This window comes from Pseudophryne corroboree, chromosome 10, assembly GCF_028390025.1.
Source record: "Pseudophryne corroboree isolate aPseCor3 chromosome 10, aPseCor3.hap2, whole genome shotgun sequence".
NCBI classification, from domain to species: domain Eukaryota; kingdom Metazoa; phylum Chordata; class Amphibia; order Anura; family Myobatrachidae; genus Pseudophryne; species Pseudophryne corroboree.
This window is the reverse complement of record NC_086453.1, coordinates 259,374,769-259,387,373: the sequence shown is the minus strand read 5'-3', so window position 1 is coordinate 259,387,373 and position 12,605 is coordinate 259,374,769. Positions and strand designations below refer to the sequence as shown.

Genomic DNA, 12,605 nt, shown 5'->3' with positions numbered 1-12,605 from the left:
GCAGGAAGCAGGAGGCTGGAGTGGACATGGGGCAGGAGGTGACAATGGGAGCAAAAGGCTGGAGGCAACACAGGGTAGGAGGCTGAAGCGGACACGAGGGGCATGAGGCAGGAGGTGACTAAAAGAGCAGGAAGCTGGAGGCAAAACAGGGAGCACAAGGCTTGATTGACACAGGAAGCATGTAGCTGGAAAGACATGGGGATGGATGGGAGATGGAACAGGAGGCTGAAGTGACAGGGAGCACGAGGATGGAGTGACACAGGGGCAGGAGGCTGGAGGTGACACATTGAACAAGTCTGGTTGAACCTCTGTTGCATACTAATGAAATTGGTTATATTCCTACACTCTTTAGATTTTCCTACAACTGAGGACACCATCGGCCCAGAAAGGATCAATTTCTTTAGAGGTGCCCCATTGCAGGGAAACCACCATATACAGTAGATAAAATGTAGTTTTATTTAGTATACACACCCTGTGCCGTATATATTAGAATTGTATATAGTACGTGTGCGGGGGTTTTGGGATTGCAGAAAGAGAGAGAGAGAGAGAGGGGTATATTTACTAAGCTCCCGATTTTGACCGAGATGCCGTTTTTTCATCAAAGTGTCATCTCGGTCAATCTCGGTCATTTACTAAACACTAATCACGGCAGTGATGAGGGCATTCGTAATTTTTTGCTAGTTCAGGTAAAAAATTACGAATGAATACACCATCGGTCAAATTACGCCTGTTTAGATACGAATCTCGGTCATTTACTAAGCAAAAAAACACAAAACACTGCCGTGAAAAATTACAATTCGCAAAAAAGTCCTAAAAAAAACAGACCTGCTTTTTTTATTCGTGATTTGAGATGCATGCAGGGATCCATGAGATCCGTGCATGTATATCAATGGGAAGGGGTGGGAAAGTGTTTTTTGTTGTTAAAAAAAATTGCGTGGGGTCCCCCCTCCTAAGCATAACCAGCCTCGGGCTCTTTGAGCCGATCCTGGTTGCAGAAATATGGGGAAAAAAATGACAGGGGTTCCCCCATATTTAAGCAACCAGCATCGGGCTCTGCGCCTGGTCCTGGTCCCAAAAATACGGGGGACAAAAAGAGTAGGGGTCCCCCGTATTTTTAAAACCAGCACCGGGCTCCACTAGCTGGACAGATAATGCCACAGCCGGGGGTCACTTTTATACAGCGCCCTGCGGCCGTGGCATCAAAAATCCAACTAGTCACCCCTGGCCGGGGTACCCTGGGGGAGTGGGAACCCCTTCAATCAAGGGGTCCCCCCCCCCCAGCCACCCAAGGGCCAGGGGTGAAGCCCGAGGCTGTCCCCCCCCATCCAATGGGCTGCGGATGGGAGGGCTGATAGCCTTTGTTGTAAAATAAAAGATATTGTTTTTAGTAGCAGTACTACAAGTCCCAGCAAGCCTCCCCCGCATGCTGGTACTTGGAGAACCACAAGTACCAGCATGCGGCGGAAAAACGGGCCCGCTGGTACCTGTAGTACTACCACTAAAAAAATACCCAAAAAAACACAAGACACACACACCGTGAAAGTATAATTTTATTACATACATACACACATACATACATACATACTTACCTTATGTTCCCACGCAGGTCGGTCCTCTTCTCCAGTAGAATCCAAGGGGTACCTGTTGAATAAATTATACTCACGAGATCCAGGGGTCCAGGCTCCTCGGCAAATCCAGGGATAATCCACGTACTTGAATAAAACAAAAAAACGGTTGCCCGACCACGAACTGAAAGGTGACCCATGTTTGCACATGGGTCACCTTCCCACGAATGCCAGAAACCCACTTTGCCTTCTGGCTAAGTGGGTTTCTTCAGCCAATCAGGGAGTGCGACGTTGTAGCACTCTCCTGATCAGCTGTGTGCTCCTGTCTTCACTGACAGGCAGCACGCGGCAGTGTTACAATGTAGCGCCTATGCGCTACATTGTAACCAATGATGGGAACTTTCTGCTCAGCGGTGACGTCACTTTAGGTCAACCGCAGGGCAGAAAGTTCCCATCATTGGTTACAATGTAGCGCATAGGCGCTACATTGTAACACTGCCGTGTGCCGCCTGTCAGTGAAGACAGGAGCACACAGCTGATCAGGAGAGTGCTACAACGTGGCACTCCCTGATTGGCTGAAGAAACCCACTTAGCCAGAAGGCAAAGTGGGTTTCTGGCATTCGTGGGAAGGTGACCCATGTGCAAACATGGGTCACCTTTCAGTTCGTGGTCGGGCAACCGTTTTTTTTGTTTTATTCAAGTACGTGGATTATCCCTGGATTTGCCGAGGAGCCTGGACCCCTGGATCTCGTGAGTATAATTTATTCAACAGGTACCCCTTGGATTCTACTGGAGAAGAGGACCGACCTGCGTGGGAACATAAGGTAAGTATGTATGTATGTATGTGTGTATGTATGTAATAAAATTATACTTTCACGGTGTGTGTGTCTTGTGTTTTTTTGGGTATTTTTTTAGTGGTAGTACTACAGGTACCAGCGGGCCCGTTTTTCCGCCGCATGCTGGTACTTGTGGTTCTCCAAGTACCAGCATGCGGGGGAGGCTTGCTGGGACTTGTAGTACTGCTACTAAAAACAATATCTTTTATTTTACAACAAAGGCTATCAGCCCTCCCATCCGCAGCCCATTGGATGGGGGGGGACAGCCTCGGGCTTCACCCCTGGCCCTTGGGTGGCTGGGGGGGGGGGACCCCTTGATTGAAGGGGTTCCCACTCCCCCAGGGTACCCCGGCCAGGGGTGACTAGTTGGATTTTTGATGCCACGGCCGCAAAGCGCTGTATAAAAGTGACCCCCGGCTGTGGCATTATCTGTCCAGCTAGTGGAGCCCGGTGCTGGTTTTAAAAATACGGGGGACCCCTACTCTTTTTGTCCCCCGTATTTTTGGGACCAGGACCAGGCGCAGAGCCCGATGCTGGTTGCTTAAATATGGGGGAACCCCTGTCATTTTTTTCCACATATTTCTGCAACCAGGATCGGCTCAAAGAGCCCGAGGCTGGTTATGCTTAGGAGGGGGGACCCCACGCATTTTTTTTTTTAAAATTACATTGTTTACTTTAAAAAAGAAAAAAAAAAAAACCCAGCACGGATCACACAAATCCGGCCGAGATTGATTGTAAAAAAAAACGGCAGTGTTTTGCTAATCACTGCCGTTAAATTAGGTAAAAAAACACGAATGACATCGACATCGGAAGAAAAGAAAAACACGAATACGACAGCTTAGTAAATTAGTCGTAATCAATTCAAAAAGTTGCAGTTTTACACTGCCGATGTCATTCGTGATTGAACTTTGACCTATTTTCGGAAATTACGAATCTTAGTAAATATACCCCAGAGAGTCTAATGAGCTTTAAAACAAATGATGCAGAAAAGGAATTCCCCAGATGACATACTTAATGTTGCAGCTCCTTGCTCTGCTCTCTCTCCAAAACCCTAGCACATATACATTACTACTGTATGTGCAATTCTATTTGGTGCAGGTACTGTGCAAACAGTTCAGTCACAGTGATCCCCATCATTCAGCCCAGTGTTCCCCCAACCCAGTGGCGAATCTAGACTTTAGTTTTAGGGGGGGTGGATGAAAAATTTATACTGACTCCTCCCCTCTCTACTCTTACTCCTCCCACTTAGTTATGCCCCTCCCACTTAAAAGAGATTACCTTAGCAGCAGGACATCACTCGAGCCCGACACAGAGAACAGTCCCAGGGGTCGAGCATCTCTGTGCTGCTAGGAGGTTGGGCCTCGGCTTTTCCCACCATCCCGGGAGCAAGCCATGCTCTTCTCCTCCGACCGCACCAGCCACTTGGCCGCAGCCAGCATGAAGGCACACAGCACCTGGTGATGTTCATGGTGCAGGGTCCCCACTGGGGTGAGGGGGTGACGCTGGGTCCTGGTCATCTGCGGACCTGCGGTATCCGGCTATCATGAGCACATGCGTGGATCTGCCCCGAGTAGTCGCAGTGCTGGGATACAACACACTGCAACTTTACTACACACTATTACTAGAGTCTCTGCCACAGCAATACTCTTTAATGGAATAACGAACTTGATTTTATGGTCCTTCTGGGAACACACACACACACACACACAGATAGATAGATAGATAGATAGATAGATAGATATATATATATATATATATATATACACATACATACATCATAATTTGTGCATTTTTTTCTCTTTATGGAAACTCCTTCCTAGTAAGCAGATCCAGTTGGGAGAATTATCTGAAGTAGCAGGGATCTGGGTAAAACAAAGTAAAATCCCCTGCGGAAGGGGGGCTCGCCTCATCACTACTATGAGCAGGGAGAGGGTGATACAGAAGAAGCCGCTCTGCACAGGGCGCAGCCTGTCAGAACAGATAAGACTTATCAAGGGAGCAATGTCTCATTCCTAGAATTGCGCCGTTATTTCACTGTCATATCACAGTGATGCACCCAGCAATGACCATTCCCCTGACTGTATCCCAGCGTGCTCTATATACCATATTATCCATATACCATTAGTAACATGTGTATTACAACAGATATTAGGGGTCACCGCGCAGCTCTGTGACCTGTACAGCGCCAGCAAGGTGACCAGATCTGAGGCCACTTACCTGGGTAAGGCAGAGAGGGGAGTACATGCTGCTGATTGTGAAAAGAGCAGGTGTAGTGGTCAGGGTGAGAAAGGACAGGATCACGCATGCTGCTGGCTGCTAGTCGCCGCCAGGCTCCACTACAGTGTTGGCTGCTAGCCACCGCCAGGCTCCACTACAGTGCTGGCTGCGGCTGCCGCAGCAGATCGTCGGGCCAGGCGCCGGGCGGAAGTACTTTACGGCCGGATGTGCTGCGCGCCTGCGCAGATGACAGCCGCGGCGGGATCCGGCCGTCTATCCCGGCGCCGGTATGTGTAGGGGGGGGGCGTTCGCCCTAATTGCCCCCCGCTAAATCCGCCACTGCCCCAACCACCACTATCTCACTGCCCTTTTCCCATCCTGCACAGTACCCCCAATCAGAAAGTGTTTCCCCATCCAACACAGTGTCCTTCACCATCTCACTAACCTGCCATACTCCAATGTCTCCCACTGTGCCAGCCCAGTGTCTCATCCTTCTAGGGTGGCCAATCCCGGGATCGGGATCGGCAGGATCCCAGAATTTAAGCCAAAAAATAGGCCGGGATTCAATCCCGGGATTGGAAGCGCCAATCCCGGGGATTGAGGGATTAGGCGGCCCTTTAATGCAGAGCAGCCTTCTCCCCCTGCGCAGCGTGACCTCTGACTCTGAGGTCACGTTGTGCAGTCACCAGCCGCTGAGACTGATGATGCGGCGGCCTTCACCCGCCAGCTCCTCCTGGCTCCCCTTGCAGATATCACAGTGCCCGCTGCCCTCAGTGTCGTCTGGATGAAGTGTCTCACCCAGGACTGCCATCAGAAATTGTGGGGCCCAGGACTGACAAAATAAACAGGGGCCCTTCCTCCCAAAAAAAAAGATTCTGGCGCACCCTTATGTGATGTCATACATTGTGACATTACATACAGTATAGGTGGAATGTTGTGGACCTTTAGGAATGGTTCACAGAGAGCTGATGCACAGTTAAGGCTTGTTTTAAGAAGTAGTACCTGTGCATCAGACAGCTGTTGATTTACAGACTGGTGCAGATCTACCAGTATTGGTGGTAGGAGCCAGTGGTGGGGCCCCCTCTCTGTAAGGGCCCAGGACACCAGTCCCCACAGTCCCCCCCCCCCCCCCCCATGGCTGCCTTGGTCTCACCCACCCGCCCCAGCAGTTTGGTGAGTTGATTTATGTCTGCGGGGCAGGTGGGGAGAGGCGAGGCGGATGGACACACAGTGATAAAAGCCAATCCCGGGATTGACCATTTTTCAATCCTGATACCCGGGTTTGAAAAAATGTCCCAGGATAGTCCACCCTACCTCCTTCCCTCCCCTAACCAGCCCACTACCGTATCTAAATGCCCCTCAAAAAACACTCCCTCATCTAGTCCAGTTACAGTGTCCGCCATTCTGCACGGGAGTGTCCCCCCTCCCACCACCATCTCACTGCCCACTTCCAATCCAGCCGTTTTCCCCTATACTGTATATCACGCATGGCCTCTCCCTATCACCCTTTCCCTGTAACCCCCTGTCTTTCACCCTTTGCCTGGTGTCACCCATTGCCTCTCCCTGTCATCTACTGCCTTTGATCCTATCACCTACTGCCTGTCACCCGCTTCCTTGCGTTACACATTGCATACCCCTGGCATCACTCATTGCCTCTCCCTGACACCCTCTCTATGTCACCAACTACCTCTCCCATGACCCTCTCCCTGTCACTCACTGCCTCTCCCCATTAGCTTCTGCATCACTATCTCCCCATCACTCTCTCTCCTGTCACTCTCTAGCTCTCCAAGGTCTCACCCTCTCCCCACCACCATAGAGATAAATGATTAATGATTTCCGAGTCTGTGAGAAGATAAAATTAGAAATGAATGCCAGACAGAGGCCTTAATTTTTCTTTTGATCCTTGGATATAAGTAAGATTTTTATTTAATGATTGCTATATTAAAGTGAAACAACCTCCCGGCTACATAGGAACTTGATTAAGATGGCTAAAGATGATGAAGATGGTTAAACAAGGACATAAGTCACATAACATTTAAAAACATTTCAAAATGTATTTTGGATGGTGTCTATAAGATTTATATAGTCACCATGGTCTCAATGATCAGAAAGAAAGGCTTTTGTTATAGGCGCTAACAATAAAATGCTTCAAATTTTTGTGTATCAGCAAATAAAAGCATGCTGATTTTGCTATAAGGCCTAGTTTGATCACAAGCCAGCCCTTGTCTGGATATTACCCATATATGCTAGTGTACAATTATGTAAAGCCCTCAATCATTTAACATCTAGCAACAATGAATAAAGTGCACTTACTGTAGACATATATAACTTATTTCAATGGAAAAGAAGAGGGAGTATCTCTGAGGGGTCTATGTACTAAGCCTCGGACGGAGATAAAGGAGGTCATTCTGACCTGAACGGTCGCTGCAATTCTTCACAGCACAGCGTTCTGGTCAGAACTGCGCATGCGCCGTCGCCACTGCTGTTGTTGCCTAGCGATCGCCTCTGATTGATTGACAGGCAGAGGTGGTAGCCGGGCGGAAGGTGGCGGCACAGCAACGCAGGCGTGGCTGGACGTGTGGGTGGCGGCCGCAGCGGCTGCGTGTCGTCACACGCATCCGCTGTGAGCCAGGCAGCGACGACTAGCTCCCGGCCAGCCACAGGAGCTGCACTGGCTGGGAGTTACTCTACAAGTACAACAAAAGCATTGCTGCTGTGCGATGCTTTTGTACTTGTGCAGGGGGGGGGAGGGCTGACATGCGGGGCTGACTAGCCCTGTGCTGGGCATCCCCCCGCATGTCAGGGAAGAAGATCGTAGCTGTGCTAAATTTAGCACAGCTACGATCAGGTCGGAATGACCCCCAAAGTACCAACCAATCAGCTCCTAACTGCCATTTTTCAGAAACAGCCTGTAACATTGCAGTTAGCAGCTGAATGGCTGGTACTTTATTTCTGTCCATTTTATCTTTCTCCAAGGCTTAGTACATAGGGGGTCATTCCGATTTGATCATAGCTGTGCTAAATTTAGCACAGCTACGATCATCCACACAGACATGCGGGGGAACGCCCAGCACAAGGCTAGCTCGCCCCGCATGTCAGTCCCTGCCCCATCGCTGAAGTACAAAAGCATCCTTTTGCACTTCAGCAGCAGCTCCCGGCCAGCGCAGCTTTTGCGTGCTGGCCGAAAGCTACTCGTTTCCACCCTGCTCGCAGTGGCTGCGTGTGATGCCACAAAACGGCGGCCAAACACCACCGTGCTGCCACCTCCCACCCAGCGACTGCTTCTGCCTTTCAATCAGGCAGAGGCGATTGCTAGGCAATAACAGCTGTCGGCTGTCAGCCATGTGCTGGCGCACTGCGACGCCAGCATGTGCGCAGTTCTGACCTGATCGCTGCGATGAACTGTAGCGAGTGATCAGGTCAGAATGACCACCCTAGACCCTTCAGTCTTATAGTGCATATGTAAACCACTATATAGTTGCCGATGAAGTGTTGTAGTCAAACAACGGTGCTGTATAAATAAAAGGGTACTTAGTCAATGAAAGTCTCCAGTGGTGGAAGATGTTGCAGCCAGAGAAATAGCACATTACTAGTTGGTAGCATCTTGTACGCCCTGGGGTCCAACTCCCATTAATGGAGCAGTAAAGTGGAGATAGTACCTGCTGTGCAGTAAGGTTGATGATAAGCTATCCCACATAGCCGCCTGGTCCTGATGATAGCAGTGTAATGCAGGAATCTGCTTGCAACTAGGGACCAGCATTGAACACAGCTGAGCACTTGTTAGCACACTGCAGCTCAGCGCCGTGGGGCTGTTTTTAACAGTGTCTGTGTACAGGCAAGCCATGTGTTAGAAAACCACACTAAAGGCCTTCACCATCATGTTCTACACCTGCAGTAAGTCATTAAAGAACGGGGGGGGTCATCTATCAACAAGTGATAAAGCTCGTTGTTAATGATAAAACCCATTGCATATGATAAATGGTGCTCCACCCAATGAGCTCGCAACTGTCATTTTTCAAACACATGAAAGGAGCTGAACACATGACAGTTAGGAGCTGATTGGCTGGGGCACCATTTATCATATGCAATGAGTTTTATAACTTGTTGATAATTGAGCCCCAGGATTTGGACTCTGGAGCGTACAAGACGCTGCCAAATAATTACTGGTTCTCCAGCTACAACATTTGTTTTACTTCTGGGAGGCTTTCACTTACTAAGTACCATTTCAATTGTTCTGAAACATTGTGCGACTACAACACTTCATAGTAAAAAGTGATTTACATATTCACTATAAGACCTAGACTCCCCATTCTTTTACATTTGAAAGGATTATACATATATTATATACTGTAAGTGGACTTTATTAATTGTTGCTAGATGTCTGCTTTTTATGTATATTAACATTGTTTACGTGATTAAATTATATATATTTTTAATATGTAGTATTTTATTCTTTGACTACATTTGTACTCTGTTCTTTCTCTAAGCACCACCTTAATTGCTTTTTTCATTGTTTGTTAGGGTGTAGTATGTTATTCCAGCGGTCGGTACCCCGACGCCCAGCATATCGGTGCCGGAATCCCGACCGCCGGCATACTAGCAGCGGGGTGAGAGCGCAAAAGAGCGCCTTGCAGGCTCACTGCGCTCGCCACGATGCGGGCACGGTGGCGCGCCATGCTATTTACTCTCCCTCCACGGGGGTCGTGGACCCCCCAACATAGAGAAAAGTTGTCGGTATGCCGGCTGTCGGGATTCCGGCGCTGGTATACTGAGCGCCGGGATCCCAACAGCCGGCATATCAAATACCACCTGTTTGTTAAGAGAGGATAGCAATTCTTTTCATTTTGGCAGGATGCTGAGAATAGTGTAGACTTTTGGCTTGAACAAAACTGTGTGGCGCCAGGAACTGTTCCCTTTTATCAGGCAGCAAGAATTGGCTTTATCTTAATCTTTTAATATTTGTATTATTATCCGTCTCACAAATTACCTATTATTTTCCAGCTCACACACATATTTGACAATTGGAGTCCAGTCAAAGGCATCAGGGTCCTTCTTCAGCCACTTCTGCAGTTCTCTGCGATTTTGCTCAAGAAAATCAGAGGTGATTATGTTGTTGAACACTTCACAAGCAGAGAGAAGGTGGTAAATTGTTGGCCCAGCACCAAAATCAATTAGTATATCTCCTTCAACACGGCCTTGAATAAAACACAATTTACTGTTATATCTTTAAAACATACTGTAGAAGTATGATAAGAAAGAATAAATCAAAAACTTCAGACTGTACAGTATCTTCCGATACACTTCAAATTGCATCTACAATCACTCATCTTTGTTAAAATTAGAGATGAACGTTATGATGTGTTGTCTCATTTTCAAATTTGTCAGGAAGAACCAAGTCAAAACCAAACCCCTCATCTTAAAAACACAGTGTTCTTGCTGCTCTATTATTTCTACTCTAGGCTTACTGAAAGATAAAAAAATGTTTATTAGTAAATTTCAGTTTTACTTAATTCCAGTAATGTACAACATTTAAAAGAGTGCTAGTCTGTTTATCCTGCTCTATTCTGTCTATACAGTATGTATGCATCACTGTATGAATGAATGAATGAATGAATGAATGAATGAATGAATGAATGAATGAATGAATGCATGTATGTATGAACTCCAATCTATTTCACTCCCAGGTGTAATGCAGTATCACTGTTGAACTCCACAGCAACATTTGAGAGGCACCATGCTCTTTATTGAAGCTTGGTATCTATAAAATGTCCAATATTCAGATGTCTATTGAATATTTCTATCATCAAAGAGGCTTAAATAATCTTGAACATAGTTGAAGCTATTTACTAAAAACGGTTTTCAGGACATCTTGTGCGAGAGAAGCAGTCAATGTCGGATTGGGAACTGAATGTGGCCCTGGAAATTTTTGTAGAAGTGGCCTCACATAGGCAGCACCGGAGGTATAACATGTAACCATGGCAGCAGCACCATCCCTCACATGTCAACAAACAAAAAAAGGCCCCACATGTACATCAGGGCCACAGGGAATCTTCCCTGTGGGCCCTATGGCCAATCCTCCCATGGGAGCAGTCACCCAGGTTGCAGAGCCCTGGGGGCAGCACTGTTGCTTCCCCACAGTACCTGTACTGACTTTTAGGGTGCCTGCAGTCAGTAGCGCCACTGCAAAGAGGGATGGAGTTTCCCTTGGATGCTCCAACATGCTGTACACCTTGCAGCCTGTAGAGCTGCCTGGAGTATCGTAAGGAAGTGCTCTGCCTTCTAGTGCTGTTGGTTCCTAGGAGTGACATCATGTCTTTATGGGTTCAGGGGTGCATCTGGCAAAGGTCAGCATAGAGGCCTGCTCCTGCCCTTCACTAATCATCTGCTCTCTCCCACTACAGGGCTCTACCCCAAGCCACAGCACTGCCACAATACATAAGATTAAATAAAACAAAAACAAAACCTGAAGGAAATTGATAATAAAGATGGAGTGTCCATCAGAACTTTATGCTCCTGATGAAGCTGGGTGACAAACAGGGCCGGTTCTGGGGCTCTGTGCACCCCGGGCGGCAATAGGGGGCGTGGCTTCATACAGGGGGCGTGGTCATTTACACCCCCTGTACAGACTGCTGTAGCGCTCTGAAATGTGCGGTGCACGATGACGTCATTGCGCATCGCACAGCAAAGGTCCTCTCCACGAAGGGAAACTAGACGCGCCTTCACAGCGGCCAGTGGCAGCGGGGGGCAGCAGGCAGCGGGGGGCACAGCAGCAGCGGATCTTGCCCTGGTGCGGTGCCCTCCGGATGGCACCCTGCACCCTCCGGGAGGCGGCGCCCCAGGCAAAAGTCCTGCTTGCTCGTGGCAAGATCCGCTACTGGTGACCATAGCCCAAGGAAATACATTGAGCTTGCATCTGAACCCTTGTTACTCTACTGGATTTCTGTTTGGACTTTGCCATTCTCCTTGGAACATTTTGCAGCGTAATGGATACCTGGTGGCTACTCCTTCAGCCCATTCATCAGCAAGTTTGGTTGCTAAAGGGACTGTTAGGACATACAAGATCCTCGTACTGAAAATACCTTGCTGCTAAAATTGGATGCATTATGGACACAAAGGAGAAAGTCCTAATTTAAATACTGAATATAGGAGCCAGTCTGATATTGCATGACCCTAATCTACCAATATAACTGTGGCCCAGCTAGTGGTTGCTTTTTATACTTTGTGATTGTATTTTTATTGTGGTCTTTAAACAAATGTGCGTTTTTGTTACCATATACCATCCATCATATATTAATAGTATATACTAGAACTGGTTTCACTACTTCTTGTTCTTTTGAGATTAATAGGGGCTGACAACCACTTTACAAGCGGCTTTGTGACAGCGTGCGAGATCATTGGTCAACAAAAAAAATGAATAATAATACGTAACAAAGTGACATAAAAAATTCTATATAATAAAAAGCTAATACTGCTCCTCACGTCTATGGGGAAATACAAGTGTTTTGCGCACTGGCGGTCACTAGATGGCATCTGACAGAGCAATTCAATTGTTGCTCAGTTTGGGCGCACACAGTTGTCAGTGCTGACAATGGGCCTAATTCAGAGTTGATCGCAGCAGCAAATTTGTTAGCAGTTGGGCAAAACCATATGCACTGCAGGGAGGGGGGTGGGGGCAGATATAACATGTGCAGAGAGAGTTAGATTTGGTTGGGGTGTGTTTAAACTGAAATCTAAATTACAGTTTAAAAATAAAGCAGCCAGTATTTACCCTGCACAGAAACAAAATAACACACCCAAATCTAACTCTCTCTGCAAATGTTATATCTGCCACAACTGCAGTGCACATGGGGGGTCATTCCGAGTTGTTCTCTCGTTATTTTTTTTCGCTACGGAGTGATTAGTCGCAAACTGCGCATGCGCAATGTTCGCAGTGCGCCTGCGCCAAGTAAATTTGCACAAAAGTTTGGTATTTTACTCACGGCCTAAC

The 12,605-nt window shown here is 47.6% G+C and overlaps 1 protein-coding gene across 2 annotated transcripts in view; it reads right to left on the bottom strand.

Moving 5' to 3' along the window:
- The window catches only part of LOC134966464 (nicotinamide N-methyltransferase-like), a 59,821-nt gene that overhangs the window by 43,376 nt on the left and 3,840 nt on the right, over positions 1 to 12,605 (bottom strand). For both annotated transcript variants that reach the window (XM_063943225.1, XM_063943226.1), the window contains exon 2: positions 9,606 to 9,813. In XM_063943225.1, coding sequence (XP_063799295.1) covers positions 9,606 to 9,813 — 208 coding nt within the window. The remainder of the gene's footprint in view (positions 1 to 9,605; positions 9,814 to 12,605) is intronic.